The sequence below is a fragment of the Dromiciops gliroides genome, chromosome 5 (genome assembly GCF_019393635.1).
Source record: "Dromiciops gliroides isolate mDroGli1 chromosome 5, mDroGli1.pri, whole genome shotgun sequence".
NCBI lineage: Eukaryota > Metazoa > Chordata > Mammalia > Microbiotheria > Microbiotheriidae > Dromiciops > Dromiciops gliroides.
In genome coordinates, this window is record NC_057865.1 from 10,971,814 (window position 1) to 10,992,677 (window position 20,864).

Consider the following 20,864-nt stretch of genomic DNA (forward strand, 5'->3'; position numbering starts at 1 on the left):
TGGGGTTAAGTGACTTGCCCAGGGTCACACAGCTAGTGAGTGTTAAGTGTCTGAGGCTGGATTTGAACTCAGGTCTTCCTGAATACAGGGCTGGTGCTCTTTCCACTGTGCCACCTAGCTGCCCCTAAGAAGCTTACGTTCTATCCAGGGAATGTGTGTGTGTGTGTGTGTATGCATATACATATACGCATACACATACTTATACCTATACATACACAGATACATAAACAGATACGCATACATGCAGTATATATGTACAGTACATTGCATGATCATCCAAATGTACATATGATACACATACACAGGCATATATCATATACATTTATATACACACTCTCTAGACTATATAGTGTATCTGTATGTGTGCATGTACATGAATATGCTTGTGTACACTCTATACTATATATGAATGAGATAACTCACTATACAGTACTTGGGTTGGGAGGGCACCAGTAGATGGAGGAGCTGTCAGGATCAGGATGGACTTCATATAAAAGGTAGTGCTCAAAGTGTGTTTTAAAGAAACAAACCGATTCTGTGAGGCAGAGAAGAGGATGGAGGGCCTTTCATAAATGGGAGACATGGCAGCACAAAGGTAAAATAGATGAAATAAAGTGAAATGTGTGAAGAAGAGGACTGGGGTTTGGTCAGTAATAAGCAACAATAAAACAAGTATGAAGGGATTTGAAAATAGAGGCCAATGTCCTTTCAAAGTGATTTACTTTGGGTCAAGATTGGGAAGGGAAGAAAGCAAAGTAAGATTAGGGGCAATGGCTTGAGAATGTACTCCCCATTGATGAATCTCCTTTTCCCCAGTGCTATACAATAATTCCGTATGGTGGGTGAAATTATTATCCTCACTTTATTCATTTGGAAACTGAGGCTTAAAGGTCATGTGACTCACTGGGGGTTACAAATATAGTGTCTGAGAAGGTTTTCCTGCCTCCAAGTTCCATGCTTTCTCCACTATGCTACATAGCTGCTTCAATTAGATCTGGAATCTCATCCACTTGGACATTCCTTACAATGACAAAGGTCACCTCTTAGTCATGCCTTTCTAGCCTGGGTCACTCGTATTCACGTCCCTCCAGAAGTTTACCATGTTCCTAATTCCACATTTATCAGGATTTGTAGCCTGCTCACACCTGCCAATTTTTCCGCAATTGCCCATGAAAAGAAGAAAAAAATATAATATAATCCACAATATATTATTGAAATATATGATATAATCCACAATTCCCAATGCAAAAGTCTATTCATTTGGAAAATATGCTCCTGATTTTCATAAATTACAAATTCCCATTCCAGGTCCAAGGGACAGTTTTAAAAAGATGGACCATCAATAAAACAAGGCATTAAAATGTATTTAGACTCTCAGTTCTTCCTCTTCTCTGCATATACTTAGAAACCTTAACTAATCTTTTTTCTAGAATTCCATATACAATATTTATGGAGCTTTGAAATAAAGATATATAATGTGCATCCTCATCCTATCATGGACTTAGGCCTAGAAAAAACACCTGTCAAATGATGCATGCCAGAAAATATGGTAAAAAATGTTTATTAAACTGACTCACCAGTGGTGGTATATAAGTCCATCTGGGATTTTGATAACCTCCCGTTTCATCATAAGGTTTAGAGCTCGGAGGGACCTTTGAGATCATATCTAGCTTTATCCTATCTTTCCAGACTTGTCACCCATTATTCCCCTTCATATCTTCATTTGTTTTGGCCCAGTGAAACAAGCCTTCTCTACGTGTATTACATTCTCATCTTTGTACATACACATGCAAAATCCCATTCTGGCTATTCAGTGACTTCTCATCTCGACCTCTTAGTATCCCTAACTTCCTTACAAAATCCACTTAACCACCATCTTTTCTCATTCCTCCTCTTAGATGCTCATCCCCTACAAAGACTCCTGACCTTGAAACTACATTATATTTACCTTGTCCCTTCTTTCTATCCATTTGCATTTGTGCATGATTCTCGTGATAAAAACCAGCTCCTTAGGTGGCAAACATGGTTTCCTTTTGGTCTTTGTCTTACTGGTACCTAGTAAAAAAGTAGTAGAATATAGAAGGTTCAAAATAAATACTTGTTGATTAATTTATTAATGGGCCAATGCTCTCATTTTCCAGATGAAAAAATGAGGTTTCAGAGAGTTTTAGTGATTGTCACAATGTCACACAGGCAAGGGCATAGCATCATAGATCTAGAGCTGCCAGTACTTTGGAGGTAATCTAGTCAAACCCCCATATTTTATGGGGGGTGGTATGGGGACTAAGGTTCAGAAAATTAAGTAATGTAAGCAAGGTCACATAAATGGTAAGGGGAAGAGCTAAGATTCAAAGCCAAAATTTTGGGCCGTGCTATTTGTTTTTTTTAAAGAATGAAGTGTATATCTGTTTCTATATATCTTATGTATATGTTTTATGTATTTAAGTGTGTAGTCATTCTTAAAAGAGGTAGAATGGAACAGTGAAAACTATGTTGGCTTTAGAATAAAAGGACATGGGTTCAAAGACACCTAACCGGTCTTGACTTCAGTTTCCTCATGTCTAAATGAAGGGGCAGCACTTCCTCCTCTAAATCTATGAGTCGAAGATCCCATGATCCCAAAAAACAATTGACCACGAGTACTACCAGTAATACCAATTCCATTTTATGTGCTGATGCTTTCATTTAAAAAAATCTCAACTCCAAAAATGCTTGCTAACTTGAAGGTGTGTTCCAAACCCCAGATTAGAAAAAAATGAGATGTGCAAAACGGATGGAACAGAATGTGTAAGTTGGGCTGAAAAACCGAACAGTAGTTTAGTCTGAATAAGCGGCTGTGTGTGTCTTTGTAACGGTGTGTGTGGGCATATGGGTGTGAGAGAGTTCATGCATACATGTGTGTTTCCTTATTTTTTTTCCTTTTGCTGTGCACATGTTAGCATTTCAGTTTATCAGGGGAATGCATGCATAACATTTTTAAGAAAGCATCTGTGGAGGCCTGGAGAAATTTGCGTCTCTATGCCCTGGTTTCTACAGCTCTCCCAAAGCAGTCTTTGAAGCCCTTCCCCCACATGCACCCTGCCTCTCCATCAAAGCATTAGTGTATGAAAGTCCCATCTTGGGTTGGAAATCTGAAGCGCTTGGGTTTGGTTTTGTCCAAGTGGCTGAGCCCGGAGATGATGCCTAATAAAACCAGATAAGCCCCAGAGATCATTTCTAGTCCAAACCCTGGGTGCTTTGCCGTGATTTGCTAATCAGATTCAGAATTTGATGTGAAGGGCCTCAGGCAGTCCGCCAATTGAGTTATGAAAAAACAGAAGCACAAGGCCTCATGTGAGGAACCCCCACTCCCAGACTGGGTGAGCCACTCTGATCTTTCGAATCAGTTGCCCAAGAAAACCTTGTGAATGAATGTCCCTCAAGGAGGATACGATCATGATTTTTTTCATTAACATCTTTGACTCTCCAAGATAGAAACCATGAGCTTTTGTGAAGCGAGAGTTATAAAATATTCTGACATGTTTTAATATAAACAGGAATGTTTGCCGTGATTGCCGGGATCGAGAATGTTTTTCCACTTGACATGTGTTTATACTTCCTAGGAAAGAAACTCTATTTATGGATAGCTGAATAGCACAAATAAACATCAGAGAGAGCTGAAAAATCAGTTTTGATTATGCATGAAAATCTACCATGTCATTGTGTACTCCTCAGCCTTCTTCTGATTGCCTGTTTATTTTTACAGACCTGCTGGCGAGCCCATGGATGAAGATCCAGCCCTGTGAAGTGCCAAGTCCCCCCCCACCCTGGTATTTCCTGTGTGTGACATCATTGTGTATCTCTCCACCCCCATCCCCAACCAAGCACCCTCAGACATGTCTTGTCTGCTGCCTGGGTGGCACAGATAGAATGGAACATAAACACTGGGCACTGAGCACACACAGCAGCTTCACTTGTCCCCTGGATGGACTTGAACGGCCCTGCAAGATTCCTTCAGTGTAACCGCTCTTATTCTAAAGTTACAGGCAATGATACTGGGGAGTGACAGCCCCCGACGTATGGGCTCTGAATGTGCTATGCGACCCACTGGCAGACATGACATTGGCCCTGAGCTAGCCCATGGACTCAGAACTGTGCACATCACAGGGATGGTGACAGCCAAGACCATCCAGGGGAAAGTTCTAAGAATGGCCTTTCAGACATGTTGAATTGGTTTTGCTGCACTAATTTTTTTCACATGGTTTTCAATTGTGGACAGGATTTGTTTTCAGCTCTGAGCAAACAAGATAACATATTGTATCTTTGTTTTTACACCCTCGCAAATTCTAGCAAGTGAGAGGTCAGAATTTAGTAGAAATGGGATGAGGGCATTTTTAGCCTGAAAGTAAGGGCTACCTCTTTTCAAGTCCAATCCCCAAGGCAGGGCGTCTGTGGTAGGGCACACTTTGGAATTCTCTTTTTTGATTTTGCAAGAAAATAAAAATGTTGATTTGTTTTGTGAGAATGTGATCATCCCACTCAAGGATCTCAGATAGGAGGGTTCTGGTTTCTTTGGTGGCTGGAAGCCTTTTTTCCCTTTTATTAAGAATCCCTTGTCCTTCGAAAGACAGTCCTATTGAACCTGTGGCCCACAGGGACCGACATTTCCTTTGAAAAGGAAATGATTTTTACAAGACACCCAGACTTTGATTCAAAAGTTTTTCTGATGCTTGAGTTTTCCCCGTATGAGCACCTCTCTGGCTCAGGTATTTCTTGGCCGCCATTTAGCTGGGTTACATTTCTAGTTTAAGGTAATTGCTGGACTCAATTACATTATTTTCACATGTGAGAACCCAGGGGTTGAGCATTGTTGATGAAACTTGGGAGGATTTAGATGAGTTTTTTTTTTCTTTTGATCCTTGAAATGTGTTGTGGTTATTTAAGAAACAGCATTAGCTACTTGAATTCATGTTGGTTAGTTTTAACTATGAGCTGTGCCTTTAACCAGTAATGGACCCTTGACCTTTCCACGTGTTGCCTTATGGTCAGAAGGTTTAAAAAAAACAACATTGGAAATTTATTTTCTGAGTTTAAAATCAACTCATATTATGATAGGGAAGGTAATTTTTTTCAGTATTCTTTTTTCCTGTGCAGCTCAATCACCTAAAACATCAGAGGTGAAATATTACCATCCAGGATTCTTCTTGCAGTATTTAATACCTAGCATTACTTTGGAAAGCTATTGGTGTTCCTTTTTTATATATATTTTCCTAACTCAAAGGATATATTAAAGCCATAAGTGAAGATTGTCATGCTTTTATTCAGAAATCTAAAAGGAACCTTAATTTAAACAAGGTTTGAGGGAAGGCCATGCTCTGAAAGATATGCAGCAATGTGGTTTGAGTTAGAGAGGGCTCAAACCTGTAAATCAAAGATGAAAGGTTTCACTCAAGGAGAATTATATAACTCTCTTTTGTTATACAGTCAGACTCTATTTTTCATGTGTTGGTGTTTTTTTTTAGGATTACTATTTTAATTTTAAAGACTTTTATTACATATACAAAAACTGCCGGATACTTGGTTTAACATCTTAGAAATCTGAGCCACCCTTTGAAATGGGTAATCTGAAAGGGAATGCAGCTCTGCATTAGGTAAAAAATGGACTTACATTTTTGGGAAGGGGAAGGTTAATATTGATTCATCACATTGATTACATTTTTGTAAATTTCCTCCCAAGTTTTCACAGAAAACTCATGACACCCTTCTTGCTCATCAGTTGTGGTTGGTTTCCAGTTATCAGTTCAAGAAATGCATTTTTAGAGACTTGGGCAGCTAGGCCTCTGTCTTGAAAAGATATTTTTTCCTATCATGTTGTTTAGCCATGTTGCAACATATTTTAATTAGAAACATAATAGTATTGCTTTCAAATTAACTTGAAAATGTAAAAATTTGTGAGCTCTTTTCTGTTCCCACCAGGCCTTGTATTTTTTAATGGGAATGCAGAAGAAATAAGTGTTGGCAAACTCCTGTAAATTAACAGAAGCTTGTGGATTGCTGCTGCATTGGTGTATATTGGCAAATCCAAGCCTCAGCCATTTAACTCATGGTGCATTCATAGATAAAACATTCATTTGCCCTGTGAAGGGGGATGCATTGGCTCAGAGTTGGAGTCTGTGCAATTCAGGGACAAGCAGAGAAACTTTGTAGAGGATTAAGCATGGCTGAATGTGTTTCTGAGCCCAGAGCAACACTATGTTTTAATTATGCCATTAAAGGAATAGTTGCCCTGAGGGATGGAATAGAGGCTTTTGGAGAATATCAACAGTTCTGAAACACACCAGACCTGGTGGAGAGGCCAGTGTCACTTGCTGGTGCATTCTTCACACAATCATATCATCATTGTTATTGTTGTTATTATTAGTAGTAGTAGTTACCCAAAGGAGACTCCTCAGAGCCCTCTGTCTGCATGTAAATTTGACTCCTCTTGTTTTATCAATAATCTGCCTCATTCTTAATGGACTCTGCTCAACATATGGAGGAAAATGCATATGCATATACACATACATACGCACACACACATATTGTAACATGCCCACATTGGGAAGAAAAAAATAAAGTTTTACAAATCAGCAAAAAGGAGTTAGATGATATAGCACTTAATTTTTTAATACCAAGGTACTCTAAAGGGTTCAGATAATGGGACCAAGAAGAAAAGATCTCCTATAGTCAAATACTTAAACAAAACCAAGTTTTAAAAAAAATAATAAGCATAGAACAGATAAGTGTACTTGATGGGAAAATTATAAATACTTTATCGTTCACAATGGAGCTTGTGTAGATGTGTGACTAAATTTTAAATGATATGCTTCCTTCAAAGACAATAAAGTATAGTTTCAGATGAATATTTTAGTGCATTTGCAGCAAATAATAGGAAAAAATGAGTCCATGTGCTAAGGTATGGGATCAAAGAAAGCATATTTAAAGCTAAAAGGGTCCTTAGATGTGATGTAGTCTAAACCTCCTTCCATCTTTTTAGAGCAAAAAACTGAGTCCCAGAGGTCACGGAATATGCACAAAGTCACACAGGTAAGAATATGCAGAACCAAGATCCCAACCTAGGGCTGCTAACACCAAATGAAGTGGAGCTTCTACTGTAGTACACAGAAGATTTTTGGAAAAGAATTATAGGCCACATTTCTAATACTTAGAATGTGAAACGAAGCTCTCACTTTTCTCTCTCATTTGCATCTCTATAATTTCTAAGACATGATGAACTTTGGTTTTTATCTTCGTATCATCCAGAGCTTGGGAACAAGATGGGATTTGGGGAACTGAACAAATGTTTGCTGAATGAATGAATGAGTGAATGGCTGGACTTGAAACTGGGATGCCTTCTGACACAAAGAACTCAGGGCCAGATGGAAGATGTACTCTTTCTCGGTCCTTCCAGCCACCTCCCTAAGAGCAGGACACTGCTTTCTTTCCAAAAGTCAACCATAAAGACTTGTAAACCGACTTGGTCTCTTTACAGAATCCATATGGAACCAAAACCAAGAATGCTCACAGAGCTCCTCCTGGGACTGAATTTTCTTAATCAGGCCTCTAGTACCTCTTAGCTTATCTAGCATTCGTATTTAAGAAAATTTTTTAAAATCATTGTACATTTCTTACTGATTTTCCTTTGATAGTTTCCACTTAGCTTGCCATTATTTGAGCATCATTAGATTCTAATAACTTCAAATAATATAACCCAAAAGGTGACCAGAAGAAAGGGGATTCTCTCCAGTTTTAGAAGCCATCTTTTCTTGGAGGGCCGCATTGTCCCAGAGAGTAAAGTTTCTCTTTGCATTCCTATGCTGCCTAAACAATGAAATCACTAGGTCCTGCAGAGAATGTGGGGGGAAAAGGAGAAAGCAAGGGGAGGAACACACCTGTTGAGCAGTTTTCATAAAGAAAGCATTTTCATATCTCAAAGCAATGGAAACCAGATGAGCTGTCCTGCCTATCTGAGAAATGAAGGGCTCTCATTGCTGTCATCATTATCATTAGTGTGATCATCATCAGATGCCTATGAAACTCCCTTAGGGGACAATGATCCCTGATGAGGGGATCATTCCTGTTTCCATCAGGCTTTCAGAAGAATGACATTGTCCACATTATTGTCTTCACCTTTTCTTGGAATACAATACAACAAACTGATGGAGAGCCAGGCCCTATGCTAGATGCTGATGCAAAGATAAAAAAGTCCCTGTCTTCAAGGAGCTTATTTATCTTCCATTGACTAGAATTGCTCATCAAACTGAAATTAATTTTAAAATACTAAAGTGTAGTTCCCACCAGGCAAGAGTTTACAATTTTGGTGAACAGCTGTAAAGCTGAAGGAGGACACTGTTACCCCTTGGCTACAGACAGAATGGGGACAGAGTCAAGGGACAGGGAGCATGGATGAGTCCTGGTATTTTATTGAGATAGGGAGGTCTCCAATGAGGACTCCCTCAACATCCCCTATCAATGTAGGAAGGTAAATCCTTGGCAGTTATAGTCTTAAAGAGTTGTCTTAAGTCCTGACAAATTAAGTGGGACTTATTCTGGGACCTATTTATTAATATCTGATTGTATAAGAAGTTTTTCTGTACAAAATGCAAAAGGAAATACTTGAACTCAGCCTTCTGGGAGCTGAAAATGTATGATGGGCACACTATGGGAATAGATGCCCATATACATAAGAAATAACAAAGATACATTATTAATGAATACACAGATAGAAAGGGAGCTAACATAACACGGACAACAAGCATCTTCAGATGTTTTTTATTCACTGACACATGACAATAAATAAAGCAGAGTAGAAACTTGCAGCAAAGGGAATATTTCTCCAATAAGACATCAGATGTATAGAACATACACACACATGCACACACACACACACACACACACACACACAAAGGGGGAGATAAAGAGAGAGAGAGAGAGACTCTTACTGACTTAGAAAGACAGCATGGCATAGTGATTATAAAGCAGTCTCATATCTCAAATCTAGGGGGGCTTGGATTCAAATTCCATCTTTGACACCAGTGGTTTTGTCTCCCTAAGCAAATCATTTATCATTTTAGTACTCTTGGAAGTTCTCTAATACTATTAGTTCAAGAGGAAATGCCAACTTTTATTAGTAGGAGGATTTTCCTCATCAGAGAGTACCCTATAGAAGCTAAATCACATATGCTATCCTCTATTTTAATCAAAGTTGGAAGTGATTCTTTTTACTGTCATAATAGCATAGTGCTTGGCACATAGTGGACAAAATAAATGCATGTTGACAAATTGTCATGATTAAAATCTCTAGACCAGGTTTGTCAACCTGTATGCCAATGACCTGGGGTTTCTGACTCAGTGGACTAATAAAAGTGTCTTCTCTATCTAGCTCTTCACTCTCTGTTTCTTTAATGAGGCCATTTTGTTATCTTTGGCACACCATTGGGCCTTGGTTGGCTTGGCTAGCTACAGTAATGATGTGTCCTTGATAGCTGCTGTGAAATATATGAATTTCTAAGCCTATTCTGAAGACTATGAAGCCATGAACTTGTCCCAGATGTGCAGAATTAATCTGGAATCAAGGATTGATACACACACCATCAAATTTAATACTTTTCTCATCTATTATTCTTGTTTGTGATACATTTTTGTATCTGTAGGCATACATGGAAAAATCCGCGGGTATGCTCCCAATCATTGCTGAGAATTGGTATTTAGTCTGTAGAACACCGTCAAGTATATCCTCTGCATAGGTTATTTTGAAAAATTCTTTTTGTCCTGTATTTTGTATCATCATTTGACTCCACTGTTGTCCTGGTGTGAATAAAAGCCATTTGAAATGAAGTCATTGTTCTATTCCATTTTTAAAATTTAATTTATTTCATTCTGAATTTCAGAAAGAAATTAAGCTTTCCCATAACATAGTACAATAGAAGAAAGAAGTGATTGCACATGAAACTGAACATCTATTATGTACAACTTGCTATTCCTTTAAAGTATAGAATAAAGTTATCATGTAACTTTCTTTTTCCCCTTTTTTCTTCTCTCCCTTCCTGCCCTGGTGGTGGCTACCATTAGACAAATATGTATGTGTGTATATGCATACATGTACAATACATATGTAATATATGTATATATACATACATACACATATCTATTTATCAGTTCTTCCTCTGCATTCAGATAGTGTATTCCTTCATAGGTCCTTTGTAGGTAATTTGGGTATCTATAATAGTCTAAATGACTTAGTCATTCAAAGTTGTTCTTAAAATAATATTCTTGTTACTGTATACAACACGTTCTTTGTTTTACTCATTTTGCTTTTCATTATTTTGTGAATCTCTCCATGTTTTTCTAAGATCATCAAGATCGTCATTTCTTATAGCAAAGTAGTATTCCATTACAATCATATGCCACAACTTATTTAGCCATTTCCTAATTAATTGATGTTGCTAAGTGCTAAGTGCTAAGCACTGCAGCTGTTTATTATATCGTATCAAACAAATGGAAAAAGTGCTCATGACTTTCACAGTTTTTGTCATTTCCAGCTATTGTTATTTCAAGAAATAATCAAAGAAAACTGCCTTGATTTCCTAGTACCAGAGAACAAAGTAGAAACTGATAGAATCCACAATTGCCACCTGATAGAAAAAGTCCCAAGAATATGATAGTCAAATTCCAGAACTCCCAGATAAAAGAGAAAATAATTTGTGATAAAATAATAGGATTTGTCAGACTCTCAGGGGCCCCACCTGAAGATTGCTTTAGAATTCTTTGAATTGGGGGAGACTGAAAAGCTTACTGAGTATCTACTTAAGATAGATTTACTTAAGGTTGATTAAATCGAGACCACACCTGGCTGTCCCTGAGTTGCACGTTGTTCTCAGAGGCTGTGGACTATTTTGTCAACAGAAGACCACCCTGAACCAATCAGCTTGAAGGACCTCCCCTTTTGGGATGAGAGGGAGGAAGTAGGCAGTTAAGCCTGGATTTCTGTGTCTCTCTCTTTTTGTCTGGAACTTGTTTGGTGGCAGAAGACAGAGAACTGGAGGGCCCCCCTTTCTGTCCAGGACTTTGGCATGGTGAGGGACTTCACATGGACCACTAGGAAAAGCAAGGTTTTCTCTCTGGCTATACTGTATAAAGAATTAATTGTTACTTGAGGTTTTTATGACCCCATCTTTTGGCTAGAATTAAAAAAAAAAATCCTCGGTGCATTCTCTGTCCTGTGGGGCTCCGCAAATGGCATGGTGCTCCACCTACTGGTTGTAGCTGTTACCATGGCACTGGCACGTCACTACCACTCACTGACGCCTACATGGGCCTGGCAAAATTATAATGATTGGAAGCCTAGTGAGGGCAGTCATGTGACTGTCAGAGTGGCCAGCCAATTGGCTCGGGGCTGTGTGTGGTCAGCCTGGGGTCTGCTGGGAAGAAGAGAAGGTTTTCAACCATTGTAGCTTGAAGCTGAAAAGTGACAGGATGCTCCTGTGTGTTCTCAGCTGATTCCTGGGTGGTGGTGTAGTTCAGGTTGTATAATTTCCCTTTCCCCATTTTATTTCCTTTGCCTTGATCTTACTGATTGTGTTTGTGTTTATTTTTTTAAAGTTCGTTCTTGTTAAATAAATCCTGCTCTGTTTTGAGGGAGGCTGTCTCCTTCTTTGCCCCAATATTGCGGTGAGCTGCTTAGCTAACACTCCCCAATTAAAAATTGGTCCCCACAATTGACTCTCTCTTCACTAAGTTCTGATACACTGTAATAAATCCTTAAAAAGCCTAAACTCTTTCTGAATTTATCAGTGATTAGCCAGCTTCCCCCAAAAAAACTGGGGGGGGCAGGTTAGGACCTACATTTAGATTTGAAACATCACAATTTCAAGCAGCAAGAAAGACATGATTAAGATAAATTGGAGCCATAGTCAGCATCACAGAAAATTTAGCATCTATCACATAAAAGCCATAGAGAACTTAAAATATGATATTCCAGAACGTAAAAGGAGTAGGATTACAACTAAGTATAATCTACCCAACAAAACTCAGTGTAATCCTTCAAGGAGGGGAAATATATATTTAATGAAATAGAGGATTTCCAAGCATTCATAATGAAAATGCAAGAGCTGAATAGAAAATTTGACTTTCAAATACAAGACTCAAGAGAAGCATAAAAAGGTAAACATGAAAGAGAAATCATAAGGGACTTAATAAGGTTAAACTATTTGCATTCTCATAAGGGGATATTGTATATGTAACTCCTAAGAACTTTATAATTATTAGGGCAGTTTAAATATTTTACATATAAATAGAGCACACAGGTAGTGAGTCAATTATGTTGAAATGATGTAAAACTGGAGAGGTGAGAAAGAGAGATGGCATCACAAAAGGGGGAAGGGAGAAGTATAAAATAATTTCTCTCATATAAAAGAGGAATACAAGGAAGAGCTCTTATAGTAAATGGGAAATTGGGGTGGGGTAGGCAGTCTTTGAACTACACTAATATAGAAATCAAGATGGTATACACACACACACACACACACACACACACAATCAGTCGGAAATAGAAATATTTCTTACCGAAAGAGGAAGTAGGACAGGAACTGGATAAGAGAAATTGGGGGTAATAAAAAGGATAACAGATAGAAGAAGGCATGGACAGAAGCAAAACAGACTTTTAATGAGGAACAAGGTAAACAGTGATAAACAGAAGAAAAGAGGATGAAGGAAAATACCAAGTTAGTAATCATAAATGTGGATGTGAATAGGATGGATTCAGCCATGAAATGGAAGCTGATAGCAAAATGGATTAGAAAATAGAATCCAACAATATGTTTTTTTAGAAGAAACACATTTGAAACTGAAACACTCACAGAGTTTAAAAGCTTCAGGGGGTCTGGAGGATAATCTATTATGCTTCACCTGAAGAACAAAAAAAAAAGGTAGGAGTAGCAATCATGATTTCAGTCAAAGCAACACCAAAAGTAGACATCATTAAAAGAGTAGAGGAACTATGCCTTGCTAAAAGCTACTACAAACAATGAAGTTATACTAAAACTAAATATATGCACCAAACAGCATGTTGTTGTTGAGTTGTTTCAGTCATGTCTGACTCTTTGTGATACCATAAAGGGTTTTCTTGGCAATGTGAGGGCCAAAATTTGATATACTGAGCGTTATTTGGGTGACTCGCCTTAATATTGGGTTCCCGGATATATGAGGGACCTTTGAAGTTTAACCCTCCCCTCTGAACAGCTCTTTTTTAGATATTTCTCCCAGGCCAATAAGAAAGGAGCCTCTAAGCTTTAGTTCACAAAAGGATCAGATTTTATTACTTGGGAATTAATTAAACAACAAAGGTGAAACTAATAAAAATCAAAGATAAGGAAATAGGAAAATGGAAATACAGATGAATATTATTAACTCTAAACTTAACCTATGCAACTCCAGACTGATTTCCAATTAAGCTAGTTCAAAGGAATTTAGGGTTTTCCATTCTTAACTCACCCACACCTGACCAGTCAGTCTATAGTTGCTCGTCCAAAAGACCAGTGCGAACTTGTGTACCAGAAGTAGCCTGCGCCCCTTCCAGTACCATTCAATGTGCCCTCCCACAAAAGGGGAGGTCCTTCAAAAAAGCTGCCTTCATAACCTTGGGGTGGGCCAGGCGTGGCCCCTCCCATATGAGTTAGCTAAAAACGGGAATATTAATTTTTACTCCAAATAATTTTTACCACAGCAACAATACTAGAATGTTTTGCTACTTCCTTCTCCAGCTCATTTTCCAGATAAGCAATCTGAGGTAAATATGGTCAAATGAATTAGCCATGATCTGGTAAATGTCTGAGCTGGATTTGAAGTCAAGAAGATGAGTCTTCTTGATTTCAAGCCCAGTGTTCTATACACTGTGCAAATAGCATAGCATTCTTAAATTCTTTTTTTAAATTTAATTTTATTATTTTCCAGTTACATATTACATATAAGGATAGTTTTCAACATTTGTTTACACTGGATTTTTAGTTCCAAATTTTTCTTTTCTCCCCTCCTTCCCTCCCTCCTCCCCAAGACAGAAAGCAATCTGATATAGGTTGTATATGTACAGTCATATCAAGCATATTTCTACATCGGTCATCTTGTGAAAGAAGAATCAGATAACAAAGAAAAAAACTCAAACAAGAAGGAAAAAAAGTCCAAAAGTAGAAACAGTATGATTCAATCTGCATTTGTAATTCACAGTTCTCTTTTTGGGGATGTTGAGAATATTTTCTATCATGAGTTCTTTGAAACCATTTTGGATTATTGCACTGCTGAGAAGAGCCAAATCTATCCCCATTGTTCATCACATAATATTGCTGTTACTGTGTACAGTGTTCTCCTGCTTCTGCTCCTCTCAGTCAGCATAAGTTCATGTAAGTCTTTCCAGGTTTCTCTGAACTCCTCCTGCTCATTTTTTCTTACAGCACAATAATATTCCATTACATTCATATACCACAATTTGTTTAGCCATTGCCCTATTGATGGGCATTCCCCCAATTTCCAATCCTTTGCCACCACAAAGAGAGCTGCTATAAATATTTTTGTATATGTGGGTCCTTTTCCCTTTTATGTGGTCTCTTTGGGATACAGACCTAGCAGTGGTGCCACTGGGTCGAAGGGTATGAACAGACCCATAGCCCTTTGGGCATAGTTCCAAATTGCTCTCCAGAATGGTTGGATTACTTCACAGCTCCACCAACAATGCATTAGTGTTACAATTTTTCCACAGCTTCTCAAACATTTATTATTTTCCTTTTTTGTCATATTAGCTAACCTGATAGGTGTGAGGTGGTACCTCAAAGTTGTTTTAATTTGCATTTCTCTAATCAATAGTGGTTTAGAGCATTTTTTCATTTGGTGATAGATAGCTTTAACTTCTTCATCAGAAAACTGCCTGTTCATATCCCTTGATCATTTCTTAACTGGGGAATGACTTGGATTCTTATAAATTTGATTTAGTTCCCTATATATTTTAGAAATGAGGCCTTTATCAGAGTTGCTGGCTGTAAAAATTGTTTCCGAGTTTTCTTCCTCCCTTCTAATTTTGGCTTCATTGCTTCTGTTTGTACAAAAGCTATTTAATTTAATGTAATCATAGTGTTCCATCTTGCTTTTCATAATATTCTTTATCTCTTGTTTGGACATTCTTAAATTCTTAAAGGAAAAATTATATGTTACAGAAGGAAATAGAAAAACCATCCTAGTTGGGAATTCCAACTTTCTAATCTCAGAGATGGATAAATATAGCCATAAAAATAAATAAGAATTAAAAAGAGTAATTGAATCTTAGAAAAGTTAGATATGATAGACCTCTGGAGAAGACTGAATGATAATAGTGAGGAATATACTGTTTACTCAGCACTACATAGCACTTCATACACACACACACACACACACACAATGACCATGTAGTGGGGCATAAGAAAACCAGCTGACAACCAAATGCAAATAAGTAGAAATATTAAATACATACTTTTTAGACCATAATGCAAGTGTATGCATCTATTTAATAGATGTAGAAGCAAAGATTAAAATTAATTGAAAAGTAAATAATCTAATCCTAAAGAATGAGTGGGTTAATGAAAAAAATCACAGAAACATTAACTATATAATTGAAGAGAATGATATTAATGGAACAATATGGCAAAATTTGTGTGACAATGTCAATACAGTACTTAAGGGCAAATTTATATCTCTCTTAATATGTACTTCAATAAAAAAGAGGAAGATCATATAAGTTAATTGGACATGCAACTTAAAAACCTAGGAAAAGAACAAATCAAAAATGCTCTAATACCCTAGTGGAAATTCTGATAATCAAAAGAAATTAATAAAATTGAAAGAAAACCAATGAATTTATAAGTAAAATTAGGTGCTCATATAATTAAAAAATAGGCTAACCATTAGTTAATTTAATTTGAAAAAACAAGAAAACCAATTTACCCCTATCAAAAATGGAAAGAGTGAAAGTACCATTAATAAAGATGAAATAAAAGTAATTATTAGGCATTATGTAGCCCAATTATATGCCAGCAAAATTAACAATCTAAATGAAATGATGAATATTTACCAAATATAAATTGCACAGATCAACAGAAGGGGAAATAAATATTTAAATATCCCTATCTTAGAAAAAAGAAATTGAACATAAATGAGTTCCCTAAGAAAAAAATCCCCCCAGATGGATTTTCAAGTGAATTTTTGTTGTGGTTGTTTAGTCATTTCTGTCATATCTAACTCTTCATGACCCCATTTTCTGGTTTTCTTTGGCAAAAATACTAAGATGGTTTAATATTTCCTTCTCAAGCTCCTTTTAATGATGAGGAAACTGAGGCAAACAGGACTGACCAGTCTGATAGGTGTGAGGTGATACCTCAGAATTGTTTTAATTTGCATTTGTCTAATTGATAGATCTGAAATATTATGAAATCACCTGTGGTTGCTGTCAATTCACATTAAATTCCAACAAAAACAAATAATACAGACTTTTTAAACCTCCCTATTAAGATGTTAATGTAATATATGTTGTTTTTAATGCACAAGGATGGAATATGATGAGGAGAAAGAAAACTTCATTGATATAACTCATGACTTCAGACTAAAGCTCTGGGTTTACACAGACTGGGTTCAATTTAGGGCCCCTCACTTTCTTTAGACTGTGAACCCACCCAGCATTTCCCTTGTGTACATCAGAATCTATTTTATGTTTAGGTCAATACAACAAAAGGATAAAGAGTATTGTACTCAATATTCATGAAAATCACTAATTCTATCAAGGCATCTAATATAAGCCAGGCATATAAGCCAATGAAAATTAATTTGCTTCCTACTTGAACGAGCCTCAGCTACCAATACACATAAACTCTTGATTTGGGTGTACTTCCTATTTCAAGGGAGAGAGCACTTAAGTTTTTGAGCAAATCACTATCCTCAATGCAGTGCCCTGTTAGTTACACCTCTAGGGATGCATATGGTTTTCCAGACTTAGAATAAGAATACCTCCTCTTACCATATAAAGAATATTCTCCTCATAAAAATCCTGTATATTTAAAAAATGCATTTTTCCCATTTTAGTGATAGGAAAAGCAAGACTGGAAAGTTAAAGTAATTTTCTATGAATGGTTGTGATTGAACCTTTCTTTTATAATTCCTCCTTCCCCCTTTTGCATAAATTCAGATTAAATCTTTTGTATATTGCATTGTTATTCAATATCTTTAGGGAAGAGAGAAGGTATGTAAATATGTGTCTTGTCTATGGAAATGGAAGTCTGGTGAAAGTTTTCCCAGTTAGTGGAAAATATGTAATCTCTCAGATTCATTATGATTTGCTTCAGTCACCCACCCTAATTCTCTGAAGTAATGAGGGGTTAGCCCAGAGACACAAGAGTCTTGGACTGAATTTCAGAAATTTGAGGGTTGTTATTCTGTTTTAATATGTTAAATATGGGATGCTTTCCTCCAACCATTTGATGAACAAATGTTACCAGAGGAAAACCTGTAGCCTACATCAACCAAAACAATGAAAACCAGTCTCTCTCTAAGTTAAAAAACATAGAAGAAAAATAGCAGACGTCCTTGTGGTCAGGGGAGTCTGGCTAGTAAAGCAATATCATTATTTAGGTTGTGCCTTCAAACATAGTGAAACTTCATTGGGGTCAGTCTTTCCAAAAGAGTTTTATGTCCTACATGTCAGACTCTGAAATTGCACCTTGTGAGGGAGGTGGCGCAGTGTGGCAAAAGGCGCATCCATTCATTTGACAAACATTTATTTGAGTCTTACTGTGTTCCAGACCCTGTTTTTGATTCTGGGAATCCAAAGAGAAAATTAAGCAGCTCCTGTGTTCAGGGTGCCTACATTCTGTTAGAGTGAGAGAGATGAATTGAACATATATTAATAAATGAAAAAATCCATAGGGAGTGGAGCCTGAGCTCATCCCAAGACCCCTCTAAATACCTTCAAATAATGTCATGTCAATTCCTGGAGCAGCAGAACCCACAAAAAGACAGGGCAAAATCATTTTCCAGCCAAAGACAACTTAGAAGGTCGGCAGGAAGGTCTGTTGTACCAAGGTGAGAGTGGAGGGTAGCCCAGCGCAGGCCATGCCACAGCAGACCCAACTCCAGTGCAGACCCAGCAACAGCCACAGAAAAATAGGAGCAGACATTGGGAACCTCTGAATCTGCAGTGGCAGAAACTGCTTCTGGAACTCAGGCCACAGACAGTAACGGGATTGAATAATTGGCCGAAGGAGATTACTGGAATCTTTTTGCTAGCACTGAGGCAGTACTCTGTTGTTTTGCCCATACTTCCATCCTGGTTATAGTCTTGGGTGGCAGTCTCAGGCAGGGGATGAGAACAAGCACATAAGAGACTGCAGTCACAATTGAGCTGGACTTTTGATCATGGTTCCAGGGCAGAAAGGCAGGCCTGTGGTTGCTTGCAGACAAGAGCACAGGCCAGGAGAATAGTAAACATACCTCTCCTTAAACCATACCACCTTGGAAGAAGTAAAAACTTACAAATTCCTAGAAATATCTCAGAAAAAATCTGCCCAAAGCCCCTGAAACTTGGTACAGTCTGCCTTCTACCCTGGAAGCAGTTCCCCACTTTAACAGTGTTGAAAGTCAAAAATTAGCCTGGGAATATGTGCAAACAGAAAAAAATGCTGACCCTAAATTCTATAGTGACAGGGAAGATAAAAATATACCCTCAGAAGAAGATAACAAAGTCAAAGTGTCTATATCCAAAGCTTCCAAGAAAAATATGAATTGGTCTTAGGCCATAGAAAGGCTCAAAAGGCTCAAATAAGAGGTAGAGGAAAACATGGAAAGAGAAATGAGAATGATGCAAGAAAATCATGAGAAAGTCAACAATTTGGTAAAGGAGACACAAAAAATATTGAAGAAAATAATATCTTAAAAAACAGACAAGACCAAATGATAAAAGAGAAACAAAAAGCCAATGAGGAAGAGAATGCCTTGAAAAGCCAAATTGGCCAAATAGAAAAGGAGGTACAAAAGCTCTCTGAAGAAAATAATTCCTTAAAAATTAGAATTGAGCCGATGGAAACTAATGACTTTATGAGAAATCAATAAAAAATAAGCAAAACCAAAAGAATGAAAAAATAGAAGGCAATGTGGAATGTCGTCTTGGAAAAACAACTCACTCAGAAAATAGAGCCAGGGGAGATAATTTGAAAATTATCGGATGACCTGAAATCCATGATCAAAAAAGAGCCTAGATGTCATCTTCTAGGAAATTGTCAGGGAAAATAGTCCTGATATTGTAGAACCAAGAGCCAAAATAGAAATTGAAAAAAATCCACTGGTCACTTCCTGAAAAAGACGCTAAACTGAAAACTCCCAGGAATATCATAGCCAAATTCCAGAGCACCAAGCTGAAGGAGAAAGTATTGCAAGCAGCAAGAAAGAAACAATTCAAGTATTGTGGATCCACAGTCAGGATAACACGAGATTCAGCAGCTTCTATGTTAAAGGATTGGAAGGATTGGAATATGATGTTCCAGAGGGCAAAGGAACTGGAATTACAATCAAAAATCACCTTCCCAGCAAAAGTGGGTATAATCCTTCAGGGGAAAATGAGAATTCAATGAAAGAGAGGACTTTCAACATTCCTGATGAAAAGGTCTGAGCTGAATAAAAAATATGACTTTCAAATACAAGACTCTAGAGAAGCATAAAAAGGTAAACAGGAAAAATAAATCATAAAGGATATTAAAAGGTTAAACTGTTTACATTCCTACATGGGGAAATGATATTTGTAACTCCTAAGAAGTTTCTCATTATTAGGAGAGCTGAATGGAGTATATTTAGAGAGAGGTCACAAATGTGAGTTGAATATGAATGGATGATATCTTTAAAAAAAATAAAATTAAGGGGTGAGAGAGGAATGCACTTGGAGAAAGAGAAAGGGATGGCTAGAATTGGGTAACGTATCTCACATAAAAGAAGCAAGAGGGGGCAGCTAGGGGGCACAGTGGATAAAGCACGGATCCTGGATTCAGGAGGACCTGAGTTCGAATCCAGCCTCAGGCCCATGACACTTACTAGCTGTGTAACCCTAGGCAAGTCATTTAACCCTCATTGACCCTCAAAAACAAAACATCAAGAAGGAAGAAAACACTTATACAATGGAGGGAAGGATGGGGGAGGTGAGTGAACCTTACTCTCATCAGAATGGGCCCAAAGAGGGAATAACATACATACTCAGTTGGGTATAGTAATCTATCTTACCCGCAGATAACTAGGAAGGGAAGGGGATAAGGGAGAGATGATAGCAGGGAGGGCAAATTGGGGGAGGGGACAGTCAGAAGCAAAACATCTTTATGGAGAGAAAGGGTGAAATGACATAGAGAATAGAGCAAATAACATGTAGGACAATTCAGTTAGCAATAGTAACTGTGAAAAAAACCTTGAAGCAAGTTTTTTTCTGATAAAGGCCTCATTTCTCAAGCACATAGAGAATTGAGTCAAAGTTGATAAAATAAGAACCATTCTCCAGTTAAAAAATGATCAAAGTATATTAATAGTTTTCAAATGAAATAATCAAAACTATCTATAGTTATATGAAATAAATGCTCTAACTCACTATTGATTAGAAAGATGCAAGTAAATATAATTCTGGAGTATTACCTCATACCAATTGGATTGGATGATAGGACAGCAGAGGAAAATGAAAAATGTGGAAGGGGATATGAGGGAAATGAGACATTAACACACTGTTGGTGGAGTTATAAACTGATTCAAACATTCTGGAGAGCAATTTGGAACTATGGCCAAAGGGCTATAAAACCATGCATACTCTT

General features: G+C 37.5%; 1 protein-coding gene across 4 annotated transcripts in view; it reads left to right on the plus strand.

The window, feature by feature from the left end:
- The window catches only part of HDAC9 (histone deacetylase 9), an 895,346-nt gene extending 885,491 nt beyond the window's left edge, over positions 1-9,855 (plus strand). For all 4 annotated transcript variants that reach the window (XM_043966016.1, XM_043966013.1, XM_043966011.1 and 1 more), the window contains one exon: positions 3,746-9,855. In XM_043966016.1, the coding sequence (XP_043821951.1) occupies positions 3,746-3,785 (40 nt within the window). In that variant the 3' untranslated portion in view covers positions 3,786-9,855. The remainder of the gene's footprint in view (positions 1-3,745) is intronic.
- Positions 9,856-20,864: the final 11,009 nt, after the last annotated feature.